General features: G+C 42.4%; 1 protein-coding gene across 1 annotated transcript in view; it reads left to right on the forward strand.

Moving 5' to 3' along the window:
• The window catches only part of DNAH12 (dynein axonemal heavy chain 12), a 198613-nt gene that overhangs the window by 85175 nt on the left and 86180 nt on the right, over positions 1–27258 (forward strand). Inside the window, exons 38-43 of the mRNA XM_051852268.2 lie at positions 2366–2504; positions 4414–4580; positions 9226–9481; positions 12514–12813; positions 13351–13529; positions 16788–16980. Coding sequence (XP_051708228.2) covers positions 2366–2504; positions 4414–4580; positions 9226–9481; positions 12514–12813; positions 13351–13529; positions 16788–16980 — 1234 coding nt within the window. The remainder of the gene's footprint in view (positions 1–2365; positions 2505–4413; positions 4581–9225; positions 9482–12513; positions 12814–13350; positions 13530–16787; positions 16981–27258) is intronic.

Raw genomic sequence — 27258 nt, forward strand, 5'->3', positions numbered from 1 at the left:
GAGCAGGGTGAGGAGAGAAAGACTCGCCAGATGGCTGCTACAGTCAGGGCTGGTCCAGTCCAAAGCCAAGAGCTTCATCTAGGTCTCCCACGTGGGAGACAGGGGCCCAAACACTTGGGCCATCCTCAATGGCTTTAGTTTTCCCAGGCCATTAGCAAGATCAGAAGTGGAGCAGCTGTGACGTGAACCAGTGCCCTTATGGATGCCAATGTTGCAGGCAGTGGCTTCACCTGCTACGCCACATCACTGGACACTTCATTGTCTATTATACCACCCTACGTTTCTCTTACTTGTAATAGTAGTACAAACTGAGCATGACCCACTGTCTCCCATGACGCTGGGAATTTTTCACATATGTCCCATGGCTTGCACTTAAGATGAATATTAAAAACTCAGACTTAGGCCGGCGCCGCGGCTCACTAGGCTAATCCTCTGCCTAGCGGCGCCGGCACACCAGGTTCTAATCCCGGTCGGGGCGCCGGATTCTGTCCCGGTTGCCCCTCTTCCAGGCCAGCCCTCTGCTGTGGCCAGGGAGTGCAGTGGAGGATGGCCCAGGTGCTTGGGCCCTGCACCCCATGGCATACCAGGAAAAGCACCTGGCTCCTGGCTCCTGCCATCGGATCAGCGCGGTGCGCCGGCCGCAGCGCGCCGACCGCGGCGGCCATTGGAGGGTGAACCAACGGCAAAGGAAGACCTTTCTCTCTGTCTCTCTCTCTCACTGTCCACTCTGCCTGTCAAAAAACAAACAAACAAACAAAAAAAAACAAAACTCGGACTTAAATCAGAAGGGCACATAAAAAAAATAAAGAATACGTGTAGGGGCTGGTGCTGTGGCGCAGTGAGTAAAGCCACTGCCTGCAGTGCTGACATCTCATATGGGCATCAGTTCAAGTCCCAGCTGCTCCATTTCTGATCCAGCTCTCTGCTATGGCCTGGGAAAGCAGTGGAAGATGGCCCAAGTGCTTGGGTCCTTGCACCCATGTGGGAAACCTGGAAGAAGCTCCTGGCTCCTGGCTTTGGATCAGCCCAGCTTCAGCTGTTGACACCATTTGGGAAGTAAACCAGTAGATGGAAGACTTCTCTCTCTAACTCTGCCTTTCAAACAAATAAGTATATCTTAAAAAAAAAAAAAAAAAAAAGAATACACGTAACTGATTAGAAACCCAGAAACCTGGGAGTGTCCTGTGGAAGCATATCTCCCAGCTTTCTTTATAACACTGTGATAGTTATTTTCTTTTTAAAAACACTACGCATGATTGATCATCAATACCAAATCAGAGAAGTTTACATAATATGCATAAATGTCATTTTTTTAAGGTAAAAAGTCTTTCTCAGAGTTTGCTTCTAGACAAATATTTCCAATTAGTAACTGAATTGGCTTAAGAATGCTACCAGTAATAGACACATGTAATTGTTAGCTTTAGAATTCCCTGTCATTCTGTCTCTCTGGGCCAGAGATAGCTGTGAAGCAAACCACAGCTGTCTTATGCTCTTCACTTCATTTTTCTATTCCACTTTACTACCCCTGTGCCTATCCCCGTAACTGGAAAGTACAAATGCATCACTTTTATGAGGAGAAAACTTTAACCTTTCTGTTTTGCAAAGTTAAGGATGCTATTACTTGTTTTGTGAGTGGTTTTGTATTTAGCAATGTGAATCTATTGAAATAATAGTTTATTAGCTTTGAAGTCTGTGGGGAGCAATCCGGACTAGACTGTTACTCGAATTAAGACTTATTCTATGCATCTGCTCTCCCACAATATGGCGTTGGGAGAGAAGTAAACAGCTTCCGCACAGCTGCCTCGAGTTCAACTAATGAGCTGTAGGACTTGCTCCTGATTGGAGGAGAGCAGCGTACTCGGCGTGTGGGCAGCCGAGTTGGGATTGGCGGAGGAGGACTATAAAGGAGGAGAGAAACGGCATGCACCGGAACATCTATGGGGAACATCTAAGGGAACCCGTGCAGCCCCCGAAGAAAGCCGGCCGGCGGTGTGCCGCTCCCCTGCGGAAGTGGGGAATGCGGCCAGGGGGAACTGCCCTTCCACGGAGGTGGAAGGGATAGTAGCCAACCCGGGAAGAACCAGCAGCAAACCCGGGGAGGGCCGAGCAGACGAAAAGAACAGCGCAGGGTCCTGTGTCGTTCCTCCACGAAGAGGGGGAGCGACAGAAGTCCCTGCAACATAAGGCAAAAAAATGCCTAATTTTTTGTTAGTTTCACCAGTCTTCCATGAAATAGCAATTATTGGTAAAATTGGGAGTTAGTAGATTAAGACGGTTTGCTTATTGTTTAAGCTTTCAGCCAACTCCAGCTTCCTCTAGTAGAGTGTTTTCCATTCTGAATACTGTATTCCTTGTTTTCATACAGGCCGATGCTTTTTGTGGGTCCAACAGGTACAGGAAAATCAGTGTATGTGAAAGATAAGCTGATGAATCACTTGGAAAAGGACCGGTACTTTCCTTTTTATATTAACTTCTCTGCACGGACCAGTGCCAACCAGGTGCAGGTTAGTGCAAGACCAGAAAAGTGGAACTCCAGTTTGGATTTTTTTTAACCTTATTTTAGTGTTTAAAATTGTTTGTTAGATAAACAACTGGAAAGCTTGTATAAATTTTAGTAAAATTAGTTTTAGTGAAAAAGCTTAGGGGAACATTTTACATTAATACTGGGTTATTGGCCGGTGCCACGGCTCACTAGGCTAATCCTCCGCCTTGCAGCACCAGCACACTGGGTTCTAGTCCCAGTCGGGGCGCCAGATTCTGTCCCAGTTGCCCCTCTTCCAGGCCAGCCCTCTGCTGTGGCCAGGGAGTGCAGTGGAGGATGGCCCAAGTGCTTGGGCCCTGCACCCCATGGGAGACCAGAAGTACCTGGCTCCTGCCATCGGATCAGTGCGGTGCGCCGGCCGCAGCGGCCATTGGAGGGTGAACCAACGGCAAAGGAAGACCTTTCTCTCTGTCTCTCTCTCTCTCACTGTCCACTCTGCCTGTCCAAACAAAAACAACAACAACAACAACAACAAAAACAAACAAACAAACAAACAAAAACCTGGGTTATTGAGGGAAAAAAACGCACACACCTGCAGGCAGGGTTGGGTTGGTGAGGGGATGAAGGGAACTTCCTGTTTTTTCTGGACTCTGCTGTTGGGAGTTGAGGGGCATTTGCTGCTCCCAGGAGCTTTCACACTGTGAACTATTACTGTGTGACTTCCTGTGAGGCGGGGCATCCCACCCTTTGCCCCTCTGTGCGAGATGAAACATCATATAGACTCTGCTAATTGCCCTTTTATCCCCTCTTCCTAAATTTGTGACTCGGCATTCTCTCCTGACCTCTTTTCTGTCATGTTAAGCCTATAGATTTCCCTTCACTTCAGATTTATACAAACTTAGGGCTTCTTCAGTGTGGAGTGAATGAAAATAGTATCTTCATTACTCACTTTTGCAATGGATATGTGAATTTCAAAAGTGGTTTTAGAATACACAAGACATGGTGAAATGCACAGGAGCTGGGAGGTGCAGGTAGGCTGGGTGGGAGAGAGGCTGTAGCTAAGGTAGGCTTCTTTGGAACCTAAGACAGCTTTATCACCTATGAAGAGAGGCAGAGATCTCTAGGGAATCCTATCCTCTGCTCTTCCACAGAGTGTTTTAATGAAATGGGGCCCAGATGAATTCAGCATCACCCGGTGACCTCTTTGGAAGCCTCCTAGCCACAGACACCACCACTACCACAGAAGCTTCTGGCTAGCCTTTCCTCCTTCCACCATGCTTCCCCTGTCTGCTCTGTTACAGCTTCTTAAGAGGCTGGTTTCCAGCCTCTAGGTTTGTTTTCTGTAACAGAACAAGTGAAACTGGGATGAAGCCTCAAAATCATTCAAATGAATTGCTTTGTCTTTGTAATAGCTTAACAAATAGATCTGGGTCTTCCACACACAAAAATAGACAAAACATCCACACCCATATTAGCTAAAGGCTGTTAAGATTAGTGCTTTTAAATATTAGGTAAGTAAATATTAATAGATGCGATGGGGTAGCCACTGAGGAAAATAATGCAGAATTATGCATGTGTGTGCACTATAAGTATGTATATGTAACAATTCTGAGTGCATAGAAAGATTTTAATAATTGTTCTTTGAGTGATATTGGATATTAAGTTTAGTATCATCCTAAATATGGATAAATAAACACACACACACAATACTCTTTGCCATTATTTCCTTTCTAGTGTTAAATATGGCTCTTTATGTTAAGTTAGTCACTGCTAAACTAAATAAGTAGTAATAATAAAAATAATAATAGAAATGTCATGGATTCTGGCAGCATAGATTTCTTATTGATACTGATCTAATATAAGCAATGCTGATAATAAATTTGCAGTTCAATTATAGGTATATAAACCACTCTTTCTCTTTAAATTTTTAGAACATTATAATGGCTAGATTGGATAAAAGACGCAAAGGAGTTTTTGGACCACCAATGGGAAAGAAGTGTATAATTTTTATAGATGACATGAATATGCCTGCATTGGAGAAATACGGAGCTCAACCTCCTATTGAATTATTACGACAATTTTTTGACTGTGGAAATTGGTAAACGTTGAATGGGTCTGATTTTTAAATGTTGATTTGTTTTTATTTGAAAGGTGATGAGACAGAGACTGAGAGACAGAGATTTTCCATTTGCTGAGTCACTTCCCAGATGTCTGTATGTAAAAGTTGGGGCCAGCTGAAGCCAGGAGCCAGGAACTCCAATCTCCCATGGGGTAATGGGAATCCAAGTACTTGAGCTACACTTGAGCCACCACCTGCTGCCTCCCAGGCATTAGCAGGAAGCTGGATTGGAAGTGGGGTATCTTGGACTTGAACCTAGGTGCCCTGATAAGGGATGTGGTGTCCCAAACAAGAATTTAACTGCTGCACCAAACCCCTGCCCCTTAACTGATCTTAATAAGTTATGCTGAAGTCATCTCATTTTATATTTTGATGTTCATTTCTTCCAGGTTTTAGAATTCTTTGTCTTGACAGTTTGACTATAATATCCTGCATTAAGGATATTTTTCTCTTTATGTCTATTTGGGGTTTTATGGATGGCCATATATTAGTCAGCATTTAATGACTACCACAAAACTCATAAAAGGACTTAATTAGAAAGGGAATAAGGTTTATTTTGGCTCATAGTTTTTGGAGATTCACATTCCAAGATACAGCAGCCCCATCGTTTTAGCACCCTGTGATGGCATCATTGCTGGCAGTACTGAGGTGACACAGAGAATCTCATAGCAAGGGGGAGTGTGTAACTCTGTCCTTGCCTCTCCGCCTGAAGCCATCATGATTTGGTCACAGGGACTTCACCCTGGAAATCTCACCCAATCACATCACTTCCCAAAGGGCCCACCTCTGAACACCATAACTGGATTAAGTTTCTATCTTCTTGGTGCCTTCGGAGGACACCCAAACCCTAGGAGTGCATATCATTCTCCAGACTGGGAAGCTGTCAGTTACTATTTCATTGTATAGATTTTCTCTGCTTTTTCTCTTTGCTTCCCCTTCCAGAATTCAAGTATTTGTTCACTTAATTGTGTCCCAGACTTCTCAGAGTCTGTCATCATTCTTCTTCCTTTTTTTCTTTGTGACTGGGATATTTCATAAGACCTGTCTTTGAGTTCAGATACTCTTTTTTTCTGCTTGATGTTATCTGTTGAGACTTTCAAGTTCTTTATTTTTATTTCTTATTTTTTTTTGTTAAAGTCAGAATTATAGAGAGGGATGGGGCGGGGGGGTGGGAGATTGATTGATCTTCAATCTGCTGTTTGATTCCCCAAATGGCTGCAATGGCTGGGACTGGGCCAAGCCAAAGCCAGGAATCAAGAGTTCATCCAGGTCTCCCACATGGGTGCAGGAGCCCAAGCACTTGGGCCATCTTCAGCTGCTTTTCTCAGGCTCATTAGCAGGTTGTTGGATCAGAAGTGAAATAGCCTGGACTCGAACCGGTGCCCATATGGGATGCTGGTGCTGCAGATAACAGCTTAACCTGCTGTGCCACAGCACCAGCCTCTCAACTTTATTTTTTATTTGACTTCTGAGTTCTTCATTTCTGAGATTTCTGTTTTGTTATTTTTAAATGTCTCAGTTTCCTTATGGAATTTTTCATTTGTGCCCCGCATTTTTTTTTTTTTTTCCTAATTCAACCATCTGTCTGTGTGCTCTTGCATCCCACTGAGGTTCCTTTTTTTTTTTTTTTTTTTTTTGAGTTATTTATTGGACATTTCATTATTTTTTTTAAAGATTTATTTTATTTATTTGAAATGCACAGTTACAGAGAGAGAGAGGGAGAGACAGAGTTCAAGAGAAAGAGAGATCTTCCATCTGCTGGTTCACACCCAAATGGCTGCAACAGCCAGGACAAGGCCAAAACGAAGCCAGGAGCCAGGAGCTTCTTCTGGGTCTCCCATATGGGTGGCAGGAGCCCAAGCACTTGGGCCATCTTCCACTGCTCTCCCAGGTGCATTAGCAGGGAGCTGGTTAGGAAGTGGAGCAGCTGAGATTTTTAACTGGCACCCATATGGGATGCTGGTGTCGCAGGTAATGGCTTAATTGCTGCTAGGAACCATCTGTGCACTAATGCAGAGTACCACATGGGGTCACAGCTGTGCTGGATCTAGTATGTGTGTGTGAGGCTGTAGATCTTCACAGTTATGCACTGCAATATGTAGGGGACCCACCCCATGGAGGGGGATATGCGTGAGTTTCTGTCCCTTACAGCAGTGAAAATTCTGACAGTGGCTCTTTTCTGGAGATGATGCCACACTGCCACACTCTGTGCTCTGAAGGGTGGGGAGAGATGGTGTGAGTTTGTTTTCTGAAGCAAAGCTTTTGGGCATAATCCAGGTAGCTCCCCTTATTGGGCTCCGAGCCTGTGACAACCACTTCCCTCCTGTAGCTAGGGTAGCCAGTGTACAGCATCTGTGGAGACAGGACCTACTGGGGTTCTGCCATTAACCCTCAGCCTTCTCGTGGGAAGCTCCCCCAACTGCGTGGCCAGGGTTGCTGTTGCCACCAGACTTTGCTCCCTCCCTGTGATGGCATCCCAGAATCTCCCGTTCTGCTCATGCCTGTATCTCCCATGCTGGGTTCTGGTGCTATTTCTCTGGTACTTACCTTGACATGTAGCTTCTGTTTTTGTTCTAGTTCTCTGTGGAGGAGGAGATAAATGCTGGGCACTTGTATTCCGCCATCTTGAAACAGAAATACTGTCATTATTTCAAACAAACAGCTGTCAGATCAATAAAGATTAAGAAAAACTCCTGTCTTTACTTCTTCCTTCTTTGATGGTCTTTCTTTATACAGATCAAGGTTTCTGGCCCACACCCTTTTCTTTCTGTCTAACAAACTTGTAACAGTTTCTTTCAAGGCAGATTGACGAGCAACAAATTCCCTCAATTTTTGTTTGTCTGAAAGTCTTTATTTCTCCTTTGTTTTTGAAGGACAATTTCGCAGGAGACAGAATTCTAGGTTAGTGGAGATTTTCTTCTCTCTTTCAACACTTTAAGTATTTCATTCTCTCCTGGCTTGTATGATTTCTGAGAAGTTGAATGTTGGATGTAATTCTTCACTTCAATTCTCTGTAGATAAGTGTTTTTTTTCCTCTTACTTCTTTCAGGAATGTTTCTTTCTCTTCAATTTTCTGTAGCTGAAAAATGCTGTGACTATGTATGGGGTTGTTTTATTTATTCTGTTTGCTGTTTCTCTGAGCTTCCTGAATATATGGTTTGGAGTCCGACATTTATATGGGAAAAATTCTCATTCATTATTTCAAATATTTCTTGTGTCCCTTTCTCTCTTTCTGGTATTCATATTCCCATATAACGTATGCTTAATTTGTGTCTTTGGTGATATAACATATCCCACAGGCCTCAGATACCCTATCCTGTTTTTGTCAGTCTTTTTTAGTTTTTGAGATTTCTTTTGACATATCCTCAAGCTCAGAGGTCCCTTCATTAGCCACATCCAGCCTACTTGTAAGCTCATGAGCATTCTCGATTTGTGTTACAGTATCCGTCTTTTACAGTGTTAATTTTTGTTTTTTGTTTTTCCTTAGGACTTCCATCTCTTACATGCTGTCTGCTTTATCCACTAGAGTCCGTATCTTTTTAATCATAATTGTTGCAAATTCGCACTCTGATAGGTCCAGCACCCCTGCAATGTCTGGTTCTGATGCTTGCTGTGTCTCCTCAAATTGTGTTTCTTGCCTTTTAGTTTGCCTTAAAATGTTTCCTTGCTAGTCTGACACGATGTGCTGGGTAAAGGCACTGCTGCACACTGTGGTCCTGCTGTGCTCACTGTGTCTTCTGTGAGCTCCTGCTGCTGGACTGTCAGCCTCACAGAGGTTCCTCAGTTTGTTCTCCCCAGGAGGTGGGACAGGACGCTCTGAGTGGGCTGGAGTTAGGGTTATTGTGAAAACCAAATAATGCTTTTGTTCTGTCTAGTGTGCTCTTGGTTTAAGGATTAGCTATACAGCTTTCTCCCCCAATCTTCCCTTTTGTTCAAGAGCACTTGTAGCAAAGGACACAATGGCCTGTTGGTAATGGCTGCTGGTTTACTCCATGTGGTTCCAAACACATTGTGTCATTAAGATGCACTTTTCCCAATTCAAAGGCCTTTGAAGCCTTATTATTCCCTCCTGGGGTCTCCTTCTGTGCAACAAAGTATGCTTCAGGGATAAGATTTGAGATAAGAGGAGGACAATGAGAACTTTGTTGTCGCTAGAAGAACTATGTAATTCATCATTCAAACCGGGACCTTTCTGAGAGTAAAAGCAGGGTGTCGTTAATAATGGCTCCAGGACAAAAGGCACAAACCAGAATTGCTCTAGGTAAAAACGGACTTAGACACAGTCTCCTTATTACCAGCCACAGGAGGTTGTGGAAGCACTCATTTATGCTTTTGGATTTTAGGAAATAAGAGGAAAGGTACAGAATGCAATGGAACAAGGAGTAGAAGGGAAAACAGGAAAGGGCAGAGGAGGGGACACGGTAGAAACACTGAACCTGGGCAACAGGACTAGGTGTTGCAGGGAGAAATAGAATTCAGATCTTAAATTCTGTCCCACCTGAAGCACTACCTAAAGTTACTCCTTTTAGAGAAGCCAAAATGAGGCTACGTTTCTGGGGTGATCTATATTTCGCTTCATTCTGCAGTCTCTGTAGCAGGTGAACACTTGTTACGTGCTTTCCAGGTATGACCTCAAGGACACCAGTAAAATCACTTTGGTTGACATCGAGCTGATGGCCGCCATGGGCCCGCCAGGTGGTGGAAGAAATCCCGTCACTCCCCGTTTTGTTCGTCATTTCAACGTCTGCACCATTAATGCCTTCAGCGATGAAACTATGGTCCGAATCTTTTCATCAATTGTAGCGTTCTACCTCAGGACTCACGAATTCACCCCGGAGTACTTTATCGTTGGGAACCAAATAGTCAGTGGGACTATGGAGGTAAAAGAAATAATGTCATGTAAAAGATGTTAGTGCCATATGGCCCTTGCTTTTGGTGTTTTTTTCTTTTTTTAAAATAACTATTTTTTTTCCTTAGCTATCTACTTTGGTTTTCATTATCAGAGAAGTTGTTCAGAAGACTTAAGAATAGGAAAATCACAGTCTCTGAAATTAGGGTCTCTACCTGACAGATATTTCTACCAATATGAGTATGACTCTGAACAATAACGTGCTTTTTTATAGACTGGATTTTTTTTAAAGATTTATGTATTTATTTATTTGAAAGAGTTACACAGAGAAGGAGAGGCTGAGAGAGAGAGAGAGGTCTTCCATCTGCTGGTTCACTCCCCAGTTGGCCACAATGGCCAGAGCTGAGCTGGTCCAAAGCCAGGAGCCAGGAGCTTCTTCCTGGTCTCCCATGTGGGTGCAGGGTCCCAAGGACTTGGGCCATCTTTCACTGTTCTCCCAGGCCATAGCAGAGAGCTGGATGGGAAGTGGAGCAGCCGGGACTCGAACTAGCTCCCACACGGGATGCTGGCACTGCAGGCAATGGCCCCACCTGCTGTGCCACAGCACCAGCCCCTAGACTGGATTTTAAAATCAAATATTTGGTGTGGTGGGGGGTAGTGGCGCTGTGGCACAGCAGGTTAATGCCCTGGCCTGAAGTGCTGGCATCCCATATGCACACTGGTTCGAGACCCAGCTGCTCCACTTCTGATCCAGCTCTCTGCTATGGCCTGTGACAGCAGTAGAAGATGGCCTGAGTCCTTGGGCCGCTGCACCCACGTGGGAGACCCAGAAGAAGCTCCTGACTACAGATCAGCTCAACTCCGGCCGTTGCGGACAACTGGGGAGTGAACCAGTGGATGGAAGACTGACCTCTCTCTCTCTGCCTCTCCTTTCTCTGTGTAACTCTTTCTAATAAATAAATAAATCTTAAAAAAATATTTAGGAGGGAGGGCGAGTGAGCCAGTCTCACTTTCCTATTCTTTCCCCAAATGCCTGCCTTCGCCAGGACTGGGCCAAGCTGAATTCCCAGGTGCTGGTAACTCAGTCCAGGTATCCCACATGGATGGCAGGAACCCAATTACGTGAGCCATGACTGCTGCTTCCTAGGGTCTGTGTTAGGAGGTCGCTGGAGTTGGGCATGGAATCCAGGTAGTAAAATGTGGGACATAGGCCTCATAACCATTAGGTTAAATGTCCACTACAGGCTCAGCTTTTAAATCACTAAAATGGCAGGTATAGCTCAGGCGCTGTGGCATAATGGGCTAAGCCTCTGCCTGCAGTGCCGGCATCCCATATGGGCACTGGTTCTAGTCCTGGCTGCTCCTCTTCTGATCCAGCTCTCTGCTATGGCATGGCAAAGCATTAGAAGATGGCCCAAGTGCTTGTACTCCTGTACCCACATTGGAGACCTGGAGGAAGCTCCTGGCTTCTGGCTTTGGATCAGCTCAGCTCTGGCCGTTAACAGCCATTTGGGGAGTGAATCTGCAAATGGAAGACCTTTCTTTGTTTCTCCCCCTCTCTCTCTCTCTGACTCTGCCTCTCAAATGATAAATACAATCTGAAACAAAAATGGCATATAATACCTATTTGACAAAGTGGCTTTAAGGAAATTATCTGGAACCATCATCTGCCACATAATAGCTATTTCCCTAATTGGTACGTTCCTACTATGGTGTTACCATTCTCTTCTCTGTCTTCCCTCATGTTTTTTATGTTTGTCTTTTTTAAAAGAAGTCAATTTAAGCAGCTTATTGTTAATGGTCATGGAGGGGAGGGCGGTTGCCAGAGAGTTTCGTGGGTTCTCTTCAGCAGCTTAGTATAGAAATAAAAAGCCAGGAAATAATTTGCAAAGAGGCAGAAACTTTGATTTGACAGAAAAGAAACTTTTATTTGATTGCAAGTGACAGAGAAAGCGTCTGATCCAAGAGGAGACCAGTGGAGTGCCTGAGCAGGACCCTGGCTTTGAGGAAGTGTCCCTGGTTTTTAAGCCGTTACTGCTTTTTTTTCATTGGGTCATTCTTTGGGGGTGCCCACTGGACAGGGGTTCTACATATGTATGTTGATTGGCTGGCTTGGAGCTCATGGAGCTAGAGGGGGTCTCCTGGAGACGGCCTGTCTCCCACTTAGGAGCTCAGCGCTGCTGCCTCTGCTAGCTCTGGGTGGAAGATTGCAACTGACTTGAAGGCATGATTTAAAACCTCAAGGTCACACGAGATAGCCAGGATCTCCTGGAGCCAGTACCGCACTCCCTAGGGGCTCAGCTCCTTCCCCTGCCTGCTCTGGAGCAGCCAGGACTCCAACTAGTACCTATATGAGATGCCTGTGCAGCAGGACCCACAGTGCCAGCCCCCAGTTCTAGCTAACTAAGATAGAAGGAAGAGGAACCAGCACTGTGGCATGGTGGACTAAGCCTCTGCCTGCAGTGGCAGCATATCACTTGCACACAAGTTTGTGTCCCCATTACTCCTCTTCTGACACAGCTCCTTGCTAATGGTCTGGAAAAGAAGTGGAAGGTAGCACAAGTGGCTTGGGCTCCTGTACCTACGTGGGAGATCCCAAAGAGGTTCCTGACTCCTGGCTTAGGATTGCCCCAGCTCCAGCTATTGCAGCCATTTGGGAAGTGAACCAGTGGACGGAAGACCTTTCTCTCTGTCTCTCTCTCTCTGTCTATAACTCTACCTCTCAAATAAATAAATTAAAAAAAAATCTTTTTTTAAAGAAGGAAGAAGGGAAAGAATGGAATGCTTTAGAATAAGTTACTTCATTTTACTTTCTACTACAGTTTTTAACTTCTTGGGGGCTTGAATGGAGTCAGATCATATCAGGTTCTCTGAACTTCACAATGCCTGGTTGAAAGCTATCAACCAAAGTAAATAAATGCTTATATGGCATGTGAGACAGTACTGTACAATTTTCTAAGGTGATACAATCTGATAGGATAAATAAAATGTTTCTTACGTTGTGACATGACTTTGCTGATTGTAAGCAATTTGTTTTAGCTTCATTGCTTTTCCTATATTCAGGTATATAAGCGATCCATGGAGAATCTCTTGCCCACTCCTGCAAAATCTCATTATACTTTCAACTTGCGTGATTTTTCGCGAGTCATCCGGGGCTGCTTACTCATCGAAAGAGATGCTGTAGAGAACAAGCGCACTATGATCCGACTGTTTGTGCACGAAGTCCTCCGAGTCTTCTATGACCGCCTTGTTAGCGATGATGATCGAAAGTGGCTGTTCAAGTTAACCAAAAGTGTTGTAAAGGAGCATTTTAAAGAATCATTTGATATGGTCTTTGCACGCTTGAGGAAAGATAATGCTCCAGTGAGTACATTCAGTGGTTGAAAACTTAAGGGGTTAAAGTGGAACAATAACAGGAATGGTTAAAATCAATTAACTTATATTAAAAATAGTATTGCTTCTCAAGGAACATATCCTTTTAGCTTTTCTCATAGGTAGGTGTTTATTTTGAGGTGTGTCTTAAGGTGAACATATGTAACAAGTTGTTTAAGAAGTAAAATCTAATCTGATAGTGATTAAATGACATAATGGGTGTACAGTACATGATATGGTGCCATACTAGGGGTCTTCAATGCTCATTCAGTGGGAGTTGCCCAGAATGACTTCTCCAGCCTCTAGAAACAATAACAGCAAACTTAAATGATAATAAGAAAGGTCTCTTCTTTTGATTTCATAAGGAAATAATTTCATGTATTAATTTTGTAAGTACTACTACTTAGTACCCTGATGTTTAAAAGAATAGCTAATAATCATTCTATAACATGCATGAAAAAACATTTGTTATATTTTCTTACATTTATTTTAGAAAAAATGTGTAATTTGTTGATGTTCTTTCTGTAGATAACTGAAGAAGATTTAAGAAATCTCATGTTTGGCGATTATATGAACCCTGACCTTGAAGGAGATAGTAGAGTTTATATTGAAATTCCAAGTATTCAACAGTTTAATGATGTTGTGGATCAATGCTTAGATGAATATAATCAAACTCACAAGACAACAATGAATCTTGTCATTTTTAGGTACACTAATATATTTGATATTCATGCTTGAAATTGCTATTTGTAAAATTTTGTCATGAAATATTTAAAATTCACAAAAAGGCATAAGGAAAAATAGTGAATAACCATGTAGCCATCATTCAGATTAAGACATAAAATTTAGTAATTTACTTGAAGTCTCCTGTTGTAGGCAGCCTTCTCTCACTACACGCCCTAGAGCAGTAAAAGGAAACTCATGTATTACTTCGGTCTTCAACCACACATGTGTATATGATCTTACATTTCATGTTTTAGTTTTTGATTTTTTAGAGATTTATTTGTTTATTTGGAAGAGTTAGAGAGGTCTTCCATCCACTGGTTCACTCCTAGTTGACTGCAACCGCCAGGAATGAACCAAACAGAGGCCATGAGCTTCTTCTATGTGGGTAGCAGGGGCCCAAACACTTGGGCCATCCTCTACTGCTTTCACAGGCCATTATAGGGGAGTTGGATCGGAGGTAGAGCTGCCAGGACTCAAACCAGCACCCACACAGGATGCTAGCATCTCAGACAGTGGCTTTACCCACTATGCCATAATGCTAGCCCTTACTTTTTAATTTTTTAGAAGATTTCTTTGATTTATTTGAAAGGTAAAGTTACAGAGAATGAGAGAGACAGTGAGGCAGAGGCATAGATAGATCTTGCATCCACTGGTTTACTCCCCATATGGCCTCAACAGCTGGACTGAACCAGGCCAAAGCCAGGAGTCAGTAGCTTCATCTAGGTCTCTTACATGGGTGCAGGGACCCAAGTACTTTGGGCTGTCTCTCACTGCTTTCCCAGACACATTAGAAGGGAGCTGGATCAGAAGTGGAGCAGGGGCTGGCACTGTGGCATAGCAGGTTAAGCTGCTGCCTGCAGAGCCGGCATCCCATATGGGCGTTGGTTTGAGACCCAGCTGCTTCACTTCCAATCCAGCTCTCTGCTGTGGCCTGGGAAAGTGGTATAAGATAACCCAAGTCCTTGCAACCCTGTATCCACATGGGAGACCTAGAGGAAGCTCCTGGCTCATGGCTTTCAACTGGCTCAGCTCCAGCCATTGCGGCCAATTGGGAGTGAACCAGCAGATGGAAGACCACCCCCTTTTCTGCCTCTCCCTCTCTCTCTGTGTAACTCTTTCAAATAAATAAATCTTTAAAAAAAAAAAAAAAAGAAGTGGAGCAGCTGGGACTCACAACAACACCCATGTAGGATGCTGGCATTGGAGATGGTGGCTTAATCTTTTCATGCCACAATGCTGGCTCCCTATTTTTTGATTTTTAAAATAAACTTTATTATATATAAAGTATAGAGCATGATGTTATAAGATATGCAGATGCAATAAGATAGTTAATTTAGATTAATAAATTAACATGTATTGTAAATATAGAAGTACATTGTGCAAGTCTATGCATAAATAATCTGTCTGAAAGAGAAATCAAGACAACAATCCCATTTACGATAAAATCAGAAATATATAAAAGCTTTAACGAAGGAAGTGGAAGTTCTGTACACTGAAAGCTAGGAAACATTGATGAAATAAGTTGAAGAGAATACAAATAAATGGAAATATTTTCCAAGCTTGTGGATTGGAAGAATTGATAATGTTAAAACGTCCATACCATCTAAAGCAATAAATTGAGTCAATGCAATTGCTATAAAAATCCCAGTGGCATTCATCCCAGAAATGAAAGGGCAAACCTAAAGCTCATAGGGAACCACAAAATAACCCAAGCAGTTAAAGCCATCTAAGGAAAAAAAAAAAAAGTTGGCAGCATTACACTTTCTGGTTTAAAATTACATTAGAAACCTGCAAACCTATAGTAATTGAAATGGTATTGTTCTGACATAAAAACAGAGAGATATACTAGTGGGACTGAATAGAGAACTTGGAAGTAAATCATGTATATTCAACTAATTTTGAACAAGGGCAGCAGAAAGGCACAATGGGGAAAGGATAGTCTCTTAAGTGAATGGTGGTGGGAAAACTAGATTTCCACAATGAAAAGAACAAAACTGGACCCTTTCCTTTTACCATTCACAAATATCAACTCAAAGTGGGTAAAGGACCTAAACCATAGAACTCCTGATGGAGGCCTTGGCAGTGACTTCTCATATATCACACCAAAATCTCAGCCTAAAAAAGCAGAAATGGATAATTGGGACCACATCAAACTGAAAAGTTTCTGTAGAAGAAAAGAAACAACAAAATGCAAAGGTGGCCTTTTAAATGGGAGAAATTATTTGCAAACCACATAAGGAGCTAGCATCTCAAGTTTATAAAGAATTCAAACAAGAAAACGTATACCCTAATTTAAAAATAGGCAAAGAGCTAGAATAGACATTTCTCCAAAGATGACGTGAACCTGGCCAACAGGCACCTGAAATGGCGCTCAACATCGGTAATTGTCAGAGAAATGCGTATCGGTTCACTGATAGCACTTGACACCTGTGAGGAAAGCTGTTAGTTTGCATGAGTTCTGCCAGTTAACTTATTCCATATTGTTTGTGAGTCACAAACCTGAATTTTTGCTACTGTCTTGCAATCTATTGTTTAATTGTACCACAATGTTGTTGTTTTTCTGAGATAAACTTTTAGGTGTCTTTCAGTTTTTACTGTTAGCAAAAAATGCTTTGAGTATTGATGTGCGTGTCTCCTTGGGCACGTGTGTGGGAATTTCTCTAGGCTATATTCCTAGAAGTGCGATTATCGTGTCATGACATGAGCATCTTCAGTTACTAAGTTTTGCCAAGATAGCTTTTAATATTAAGAGCTCCCATTATTCTTCACATTTGTCAACCATTAGGACTGCCAGACTTTGGAAGTTTTTCTAGTCTAAGGAGAATGGGATGGTGTCTCATTGTGGGTTTAAATTTATTATGCTAATAAGTGACTTTTCTGAATTTGTTACATTGTAGATAAGTGATTTTTTATTTCTCACATAGAAATTCTAATACTGAAATCTAAGAAGTGATTTCATAAAAAAGAGTGATATGTTGCCAGTATGAGTGGTTAAGATTTCATTTTATTTGCATATCTTGTATATTAAATTTCTTGAATTTGAACTTTTGGTTAGTTTTCCTTTACATCAAATGATCCTAATGTAATTACTTTAAAAAATCACAACTTTTTATGATAAGCTCTCTAAAATTGAGATAATAACAAATGGGGCAGCAGTCACACCCTTCTAGAAAAGTGAACTATAGTTACATGCATCTGCATGTGTCTTGTGATGTATAATGTCATTATTTTTGTGGTAGGTATGTTTTGGAGCATTTGTCAAGAATATGCCGAATTCTGAAGCAGTCAGGTGGAAATGCTTTGCTCGTTGGCCTTGGAGGCAGTGGCCGTCAATCTTTAACTCGTCTGGCTACGTCCATGGCAAGAATGCAGATTTTCCAGCCAGAAATTTCCAAGAGCTATGGTATGAATGAGTGGAGAGATGATATAAAGGTAAGATTATGGAGAAATCCAATGTTTATAATTGTAACAGCATATTCTTTTACCTGTGAGAAGAGCCTGCGTTGCTGTGAACTGAATCTATTGGTGCTGCTGATCATGCTAGTACTATCCGTAGAGTATTTCTTGTGTGTGCTGAGCAGTGCGTGGACTGCTTTACCTCCAGGAGTTCCCTCATTTGATAGCTACAGCAAAGTGGGCGGCAGGTGTGGTTGCCTCTGTGTTTTACCAATGAGGAGTAAAGCGTTATGCAGCAGAATGAGGCCTTCCAGCTCAAGTCTTGACTATCGCACCATTAGCACTACTGCTGCTGAGTGATCTTGGTTCTCGTTCAGGGAGGACTTGGGTCAGATACATGTATGATTTTTCAGCAGGTGGTGTAATATGAACCTGATGATGATAACAAGGAGGAGGAAGAGTGTGTCACTGATGTTGTCTTCACAGCATCTGAATAGATTGTTCAGAGCTGCTTTTTGTTGTCTCAGAAGCCTGTAGAATAGTGGAGGACATACGTGGGGCTTTATCCCCACATGCCTAGTGGTTTGCAGTCCCCAATAGAGATGATCCATAGTGAAGCAAAGAAGGGAGAATTGTTGGACTTCTTTCACTTTCACCGACTGTTGCACACCCTAAAAGTTCACATGGAGAAATGGTCTTTTCTTGGCTATTTGGAAATGGTAGATTCCAAGCTGATATTAGAGAAGTCTATATAGATGTGAAATTAAAAATTGCACTTATTTCTGTTTCTGATCATACTTTAGAGGGAAATTTTTGATGCATTTACTACCAAAATAATGGGTTAGAAAGCACTGTACTTCGTGTCCTATTTCAAAACATGGACTTTGGAGTCATCCAGTTCAGGTTTAATTCCTGCTTTTCCTAAATTGTTAGCTATGTTGTTTTGGACATATAACCAAATCTTTCTGTACTTTAGTTTCTAGGCACTTAACTGATTTCTTCTAGGTTATCCAATTTGTTGGTGAACAATTCTAACATTCTCATATGTTGTGAATAAGTAAAAAGGATTTATTACTTCTCAATAGAAAGGATTCTTGTTATTTCCTCTTTTTCGTGTCTGATTTTAATTATTTGAAATTTCTACTCTTTTTTTAATCTAGCTAAGATTTTATCAATGTTCTTTTTTATTAAACTCAGTTTCTTCTTCTTCTTCTTCTTCTTCTTCTTCTTCTTCTTCTTCTTCTTTTTTTTTTTTTTTTTGATAGAGTGGACAGTGAGAGAGAGAGAGAGAGAAAGGTCTTCCTTTGCCGTTGGTTCACCCTCCAATGGCTGCCGCGGCTGGCACGCTGTGGCCGGCACACTGCGCTAATCCGAAGGCAGGAGCCAGATGCTTCTCCTGGTCTCCCATAGGGTGCAGGGCCCAAGCACTTGGGCCATTCTCCACTGCACTCCCGGGCCACAGCAGAGAGCTGGACAGGAAGAGGGGCAACCGGGACAGAATCTGGTGCCCTGACCGGGACTAGAACCTGGTGTGCCGGCGCCGCTAGGCGGAGGATTAGCCTAGTGAGCCGCGGCACCAGCCAGTTTCATTTATTTTTTTTTATTTTTATTTATTTATTTATTTTTTGACAGGCAGAGTGGACAGTGAGAGAGAGAGAGACAGAGAGAAAGGTCTTCCTTTGCCGTTGGTTCACCCTCCAATGGCCGCCGCGGCCGGTGTGCTGCGGCCGGCGCACCGCACTGATCCGATGGCAGGAGCCAGGAGCCAGGTGCTTCTCCTGGTCTCCCATGGGGTGCAGGGCCCAAGCACTTGGGCCATCCTCCACTGCACTCCCTGGCCACAGCAGAGAGCTGGCCTGGAAGAGGGGCAACCGGGACAGAATCCGGCACCCCAACCAGGACTAGAACCCGGTGTGCCGGCGCCGCAAGGCGGAGGATTAGCCTAGTGAGCTGCGGCGCCGGCCAGTTTCATTTATTTTTAAATTGATTTTCTATCCTCTATTTTTTTATCTCTGCTCTAATGCTTACAATTCTTTGTGGTCTAAAGTTAGGTTGTTATGGGAAGTGAGATACTCAGCAGACTCATAGAATGGCGGATGTCCTAAATAGCACTCTGGCCTCAGAATCAGCCCTAAAGGCACTCGGATCTGGCTGAAAAGCCCATGAGAGTATTTCAGGCATGGAAAGCCAAGACACTCTGGCAAAAAGATCTCTGTGAGTGAGATCCCAGTGGAAAGAACAGGTCTTCAAAGAGGGAGGTGCCTTTCTCTGAAGGGAGGAGAGAACCTCCACTTTGACTATGACCTTGTCTAAACAAGATAAGAGTCGGAGAACTCAAGGGGCTTCCATAGCCTTGGAAACTCATGACTGGTGCATAGGGAGATTACTGATGCCATAAACAGGAGTGTCAATTTGTAAAGTCAACAACAGGAGTCACTGTGCACTTACTCCTCATGTAGGATCTCTGTCCTTAATGTGCTGTACACTGAGGCTTAATGCTATAACGAGTACTCAAACAGTATATTTCACTTTGTGTTTCTATGGGGGTGCAAACTGTTGAAATCTTTACTTAATGTACACTAAACTGATCTTCTGTTAAAAAAAAAAAAAAAAAAAAAGAAAGAAACTATCAATTCCCAACTTGACTCTCACTGGGATTAAACATGACAATAGGTCTGATCTGATTTCATCATCATTTAAAAAAAAAATCATCTATTATTTTTCACTTTATGTTTCTGTGTGGGAACAAACTGTTGAAATCCTTACTTAAGGTATACTAAGCTGATCTTCTGTATACTAAGATAATCGAAAATGAATCTTGATGTGAATGGAAGGGGAGAGGGAGTGGGAAAGGGGAGGGTGGTGGGTGGGAGGGACGGTATGGGGGGGAAAGCCATTGTAACCCATGAGACGTACTTTGGAAATTTATATTCATTAAATAAAAGATAAAAAAAAAAAAAGAAAGTAAGACAGAGAAAGAAAAAAAAAATAAAGTTAGGTTGTTGGTTTGAATTTTTTTTTCTTTTTTAAATCTCATTGATTACAGCTGTAAACTTGTTTCTTAGCACAGCTTTTGCTGTATCGCGTATATTTTGGTATGTTTTACTTCTGTTTTCATTTCTCTGATGATATTTTGTAATTTCCCTTGTGATTTCTTCTTTGTCCTCCAGGTTATTTAAAAGCATGTTGTTCAGTTCCCATAGATTAGTGGATTTTCCAATTTTCCATCTCAGATTTATTTTTAGTTTTGTTCTGTTGTGGTTGGAAAAGATACTTGCTATAATTTCAGTGTTTTTAAATTGGTTGACTTGTCTTCTGATCTAACACGTGATCTGTCATAGGGAATGTTTCATGTGCAGTCTGTTTGGCTGTTGTTGAATGAAGTGTTGCATAAATACCTTTTAGATGCAGTTGGTCTGTGGTGGTGTTCAAGTCTTCTGGTTCCTGATTGCTCATCTGCATGGTGTCCTGTCCCCTCTTAAAAGTGGTGTGTTAAAGTCTTTACTAATGCTGTGTAGCTATCTACTTCTCCCCTTGATTGTGTAAAGCTTGCTTCATTTGTTTTAGGTGGTCTAAGGGCTGCAGCATAAATACTTACTGCTGTATCTTCATGGTGAATTGACCTTTGTGCTAATCTATGCTGTCCTTCCATGTTTGTGACCATTTTTTACTTAAAGCCTATTTTGTCTGAAAGCAGTATAGTCATGTCTCTTTAGTTACTATTTGCATGGAATATCTTTTTCCATCTGTACTCTTTCAGTCTAAATGTATCCTTAGATCTAAGTGAGTTTCTTGTAGACGGCATATTGTTAAATTCAGTTTTTTAAAAATCATTTCAGTATTCCATATCTTGAATGGGGAGTTTAATTCATCTACTTTTGAAGTAATTACTGATAGATCAAGAAGGATTTATTATTGCCATTTTAATTTTTGTTTTGGTGTGTTTTGTGCCTTTTTTTATTCCTCATAGTTTCTCTTACTGCCTTTTTTTTGTGCTTTGTTGATTTATTGGGTAGCTATATGCTTCGATTCCCTTCTCATTTTGTGTTTATCATGTATCATCTTGGCAGTCACCACTGCTGTTACATAAATAATTTAATGTTACAGTAATCTCTTCTGAATTAGTAACAACTTCAATTGCATTCAAAAATTCTACCCCTCATAGCTATTGATATCACAAATTTCATGTTTATATTTACATACCCATTACCATAGATTTATCGTTTTTTTTGTGTGTATGCTTTTATCTTTTAGAATTATAAGTAAATTTATGTATCACAGTTATATTTTTTTAAGACTTATTTATTTATTTGAAAGGCAGAGTTACAGGGAGGGGGAGAGAGAGAGAGAGAGAAAAAGTCAGTCTTCCATTCGCTGGTTCACTCCCCAGATGGCCACAATGGCTGGATCTGTGCCAATCCGAAGCTAAGAGCCAGGAGCTTCTTCTGGGTCTCCCACATGGGTGCAGGGGCCCAGGGACTTGAGCCATCTTGTACTGCTTTCCCAGGCCATAGCAGAGAGTTAGGTAGGAAGTGGAGCATCTGGGACTTGAACAGGCGCCCAGATGGGATGCCAGCACTGCAGGCTGTACCTGCTATGCCATAGTGCCAGCCCCGGGGTTTTTCTTCAAGAGATTTTTTTAATGTATTCAATTTCATGACTACTTACTATTCTGTTCAGAGATTTTTGTCTTCACGGTTCAGTTTCAGTAAGTTAAATGTGTCCAGAGTTTGTCCATTCCTTCTAGAGTTTCCAGTTTGTAGGGACATTGTTGTTTATAATAATCCATACTTTTTCTTTGTTTCTGTAGTACTAGTTGTAGTATCCCCTTTTTCATCTTCGATTTTACTTATTTCAATCTTTGCTCTTATTTTCTTCATTAGTCTAGATAAAGATTTATCAATTTTGTTTATCTTTTCAAAACCCAAACTTTGCATTTGATTGATCTTACATATTTACTTTCACTTCTATCTCATTTATTTCTGCTCTGATGTTTGTTACTTCTTTGCCTCTACTAAATTTGGGTTTGGCTTTTCCCTGATTTTCTAGAGGTTTGGGATATATTGTTAGGCTATTTTTAGTTGATATTTAATTTTTACATAGGTGCTTATTGCTATAAACTTCTCTCTTAGTACTGCTTTTGCTGTATTCCATAAATTTTGATTATGTAAACTTTGATATGTTGTGTTATCATTTGTTAAAAAAAATTTAAGTTTCATTTTTTATATTCTCAGTGACCTATTTTTTTATTATTATTTTTAAGATTTATTTATTTATTTGAAAGGCAGAGTTAGATAAGGAGAGACAGAGAGAGGGCTTCCATCCACTGGTTCAATCCCCATATGGCTGCAATGGCTGGGGCTGGGCCAGACCAAAGCCAGGTGCTAGGAGCTTCCTCTGAGTCTCCCACATGGGTGCAGGGGTCCAAAGACTTGGGTCATCTTCTGCTGCTTTCCCAGGTGCATTAGCAGGGAGCTGAATCAGAAGTGGAGCATTTGGGACTCAAATCTGTGCTTATATGGGATACTGGCACTGCTGGTGGCAGCTTAACCCACTGCACCACAGCGCAGGCCCCAACCCATTGTTCATTCAAAGATGTATTGTGCAGTCTGCATGTGTTTGTGTAACTCATAACTTATCTTTGGTTGTTGATTTCTTTTTTTTTCTTTCTTTCTTTCTTTCTTTTTTTTTTTTTTTTGACAGGCAGAGTGGACAGTGAGAGAGAGAGACAGAGAGAGAAAGGTCTTCCTTTGCCATTGGTTCACCCTCCAATGGCCGCCACGGCCAGCGCACTGCGGCCGGCGCACCACGCCAATCCGAAGGCAGGAGCCAGGTGCTTCTCCTGGTCTCCCATGGGTGCAGGGTGTTGATTTCTTTTTTAAAAAAATTTTTTTAAAAGATTATATTCATTTATTTGAGAGGTAGAACTGCAGACAGAGGGAAAAACAGAGAAAAAGGTGCCCTTTGCTGGTTCACTCCCCAACGGCTGAAGCTGAGCCAATCTGAAGCCAAGAGCCAGGATCTTCCTCTGGGTACCCCATGCGGATGCAGGGGCCCAAGCACCTGGGCCATCTTCCACTGCCCTCCCAGGCCATAATCTGAGAGCTGGATCAGGAGAGGATCAGCTAGGACTTAAACTGCTGCCCATATAGGATGCTGTGCCACAGCGCTGGCCCTGGGTTGTTGATTTCTGTTTTATTCCATTGTAGTCATGAGAGATAGATTAAATGATTTTGATTTTTTTAATTGTTTAGACTTGTTCTATGGCTTGATGTTTGGTTTGTCCTACAAAATGTTAAATATACTTCAAAAAATGTGTATTTGGCCACTGTTGGATAAAATGTTTTGTAAATGTCTGTTAGATCCATCTGGTCTATAACTCACCCTTTAGCTACACTATCAGGGCAGATCTAGTGATAATGAATGATCTTAGGGTTTTTCTGGAAAATCCTCAATTCCTCATTTATTTTTGAAGGGCAGTTTTTTCAGGTACAAGATTCTTTTTTTATATATTCTTTTTTTTAATTTTTTTATTTAATGAGCATAAATTTCCAAAGTACAGCTTATGGATTACAATAGCTTCCTCCCCCGCCGTACTTCCCTCCCACCCACAACGCTCCCCTCTCCCACTCCCTCTCCCCTTCCCCTTCACATCAAGATTAATTTTCAATTATCTTTATATACAGAAGATCAATTTAGCATATATTAAGTTAAGATTCCCACATTTTGCTCCCACACAGAAACACAAAGTGTAAAATACTATTTGAGTACTAGTTATAGCATTAATTAAACACCTAAGAGTAATTGTGTATTAATTACAGAGTTCAACCAATAGTTTTAAGTAGAATATAAAATGCAACTTTTGTATTGTTGTGGCTCCCCCCCCCCCCGAGGCCCTCCCCTCACCCACTCCCTCTCCCATCCCGCCCTTCATCACGTTTCATTTTCAATTATCAGGTACAAGATTCTTAACTGACTGCTTTAGCTCCCAGGACTTTGAATACATTACCCTACTCTCCTCTGGTCTGTAGGTTTCTGTTGAAAAGTTCACTAACAATCTTACGAGAGCTCCATAGTATAGGACAAATTGCTTTTCTCTTACTGCTTTCTAGATTCTCTGTATGTCTTTGACTTAATAGTTTGGTTGCAGTGCATCTCAGTATTTGTCTGTAGTTTATTCTAATTGGAATTCACTGAGATTCTTAGAATTTTTTTTTTCTTTGCCAGGCAGAGTTAGAAAGAGAGACGGAGAGAGAGTTATAGACAGTGAGAGAGACCAAGAGAAAGGTCTTCCTTCCGTTGGTTTACTCCCCTAATGGCTGCTACGGCCGGTGCTGCGCAGATCCGAAGCCAGGAGCCAGGTGCTTCTTCCTGGTCTCCCATGCGGGTGCAGGGACCCAAGCATTTGGGCCATCCTCTGCTGCTCTCCCGGGCCACAGCAGAGAGCTGGACTGGAAGAGGAGCAACCAGGACTAGTACCTGGCGTTCCAACTGGGACTAGAACCTGGGTTGCCGGCGCCACAGGCGGAGGATTAGCCAAGTGAGCCATGGTGCTGGCCACTTCTTAGGATTTTAATGCCCATTTCTTTCCTCTGATTTAGGGAGCTTTTTTGACCATTGTGACTTCAAATAAATTTTCTGCCCCTTCTTTCTGTTCTCATCCTTGATGTCCTCCAATGTATATATTGGTTCACTTGATGGCATTCCATGAGTGCTTTAGGCTATCTTAAGTTTTCTTCGTTTCTTTTTTTATTTTAAAGATTTATTTATTTTGAAAGTCAGAGTTACACAGAGGAGGCACACACACACACACACACACAGATGGCTACAATGGCCAGAGCTGCACCGATCTGAAGCTAGGAGCCAGGAGTTTCTTCCAGGTCTCCTAAGTGGATGCAGGGGCCTAAGGACTTGGGCCATCTTCTACTACTTTTCAAGGCCATCACAGAGGGCTGGATTGGAAGTGGAGCAGCCAGGACCCAAACCGGTGCCCATATGGATGCCGGCATTGCAGGCGGCTTTACCAGCTACACCATGGTGCTGGCCCCTTCTTCACTGTTTTTATTTTTGCTCTTCTGTCTCAGTGATTTCAAATGTTCAAGTGACTCATTTTTAAATGCTGAATCTATTCTTTCTAATCATGTCTAATGGTAAACCACTCTAAGGAACTTTCAGCTGTAGAATTTCTACTTAATTTTCAGTTACTATGTTTTCAGCTCCAGAATTTCTATGTAATTACATTTTATACTTTTTTATCTATTTGTTGATGCTATCCTTTTGCTCATGAATATCTACCTGTATATAACAGACTGGACTCCCCCCTTAGCTCACTGGGCATCTTTAAGGTAGTTATTTAAAAATTCTGTGTCAGGCAGCCCATAGATCTGTGTTTCTTTATGGTTAATTTCTTTTTTAAAAAATAGATTTATTTATTTATTTATTTGGAAGTCAGAGTTACACAGAAAAAGAAGGAGAGGCAGAAAGAGAGATAGAGAGAGGTCTTCCATCCACTGCTTCGCTCTCCAATTGGCCACAATGGCTGGAGCTGTGCCAGTCTGAAGCCAGGAGCTTCTTCCGGGTCTCCCACATAGGCGCAGGGGCCCAAGGACTTGAGTCATCTTCTACTGTTTTCCCAGGCCCTAGGAGAGAGCTGGATTGGAAGTAGAGCAGCCGGGACTTGAACCAGCACCCATATGAGTTGCTGGCACTGCAGGCGGTGGCTTCACCCATTATGCCACAGCGCTGGCCCCTGTGGTTAATTTCTAAAACTTTATTTTGCTCCTTTGATTGGACTTTTTCCCTGTGTTTGTTTATTTGTGTGGTTTTTGTTGTTGTTGTTTTGTTTTGCTTGTTTTTGATTTTGCTTGCCCTTTGATTTTTTGTTGGTATTTGGGCATTTGGAAAAACCTACCTCTCCTGGTATTGACAGCAGACTGTATTGCAGGAAAGAGTCAAACCAGTCAATCTGACCTAGAACTTCTGGGACTCTCATATCATTTTCCAGTGAGCATCGGCATCAGGCGCCTTAACCCTTCGGTTCATCCTGCAGCGCCAGTATCTCGGACTGTTCGTAGAGATGTGTCATCTTTGGGGTTGTTATGCACTGTTATTCTTTCATGTATATTAACTGTCTTAACTTTCTTGGTTTATTCGCAGGACATTTTAGTTTCTGTTTCTGTTGTATGCGTGTGCCCTTAGTCTCTTGCTCCCCCTGGTGCCTGCCTGTCGCCTCGTTTTCGGTGGCTTCGAACCTGGTATTCAAATTATGCCCTTTGTTTTGTGTGCCCTCCAAGCCAGATGAGACAGCCTGCAGACAAGTTAGAATGTTGAACTCAAGTTCATCTCTGCCCGTACCCTGGGGGAGGATCCAGAATTTGGGTCGTATTCTCCCAATCTCAACACACTCACAATTTAGGGGAGAGGCTGAGTTGAGAAAAATGTTAAATACTCCTTAACCCTTCTCAATACAACCGATTAAATTCTTTATGCTCTCTCCTGGGGACTGCAGCCTTAGCTAGTTCCTAGAGTTCTCACAAAGGAAACTTTGTTACTAATTTGGTGTCTTCCTAATTTGGTGTATCATCTTGCTAATATCACTTCCCAAATTGTGCATTTGTAAAATTTCGATAATAGCACTCACTTAGTTGATAGATACGGTAAGTTTATATAATGTATGTAACAGTCTTTGTAACATGTCTGGAGTGTAATTAGCAATTTTTTTTGACAGGCAAAGTTAGAGAGAGAGAGAGAGAGAGAAAGGTCTTCCTTCCATTGGTTCACCCTCATATGGCCGCCATGGCTGGTGCACTGCGCCAATCCGAAGCCAGGAGCCAGGTACTTCGTCCTGGTCTCCCATGGGGTGCAGGGCCCAAGCACTTGGGCCATCCTCCACTGCACTCCCTGGCCACAGCAGAGAGCTGGCCTGGAAGAGGGGCAACCGGGACAGAATCCGGTGCCCTGACTGGGACTAGAACCCAGTGTGCCGGCGCTGCAAGGCGGAGGATTAGCCTAGCGAGCCGCGGCGCCGGCATAATTTCATTTTTAATTCTGGCTGTGTTTAACAACCTGCTCGCAAGTTCCTGAAAATTTAACGACTTTTTTTAAAGATTCATTTATTTATTTGAAAGTCAGGGTTACACAGAGGAGAGGCAGAGAGAGAGAGAGAGAGAGGTCTTCCATCTGACGGTTCACTCCCTAATTGGCCGCAATGGCTAGAGCTGCGCCGACCCAAAGCCAGGAGCCAGGAGCTTCTTCTGGGTCTCCCATGTGGGTGCAGGGGCCCAAGGACTTGAGCCATCTTCTACTGCTTTCCTA

The sequence above is a fragment of the Oryctolagus cuniculus genome, chromosome 10 (genome assembly GCF_964237555.1).
Source record: "Oryctolagus cuniculus chromosome 10, mOryCun1.1, whole genome shotgun sequence".
NCBI classification, from domain to species: Eukaryota; Metazoa; Chordata; class Mammalia; order Lagomorpha; family Leporidae; genus Oryctolagus; species Oryctolagus cuniculus.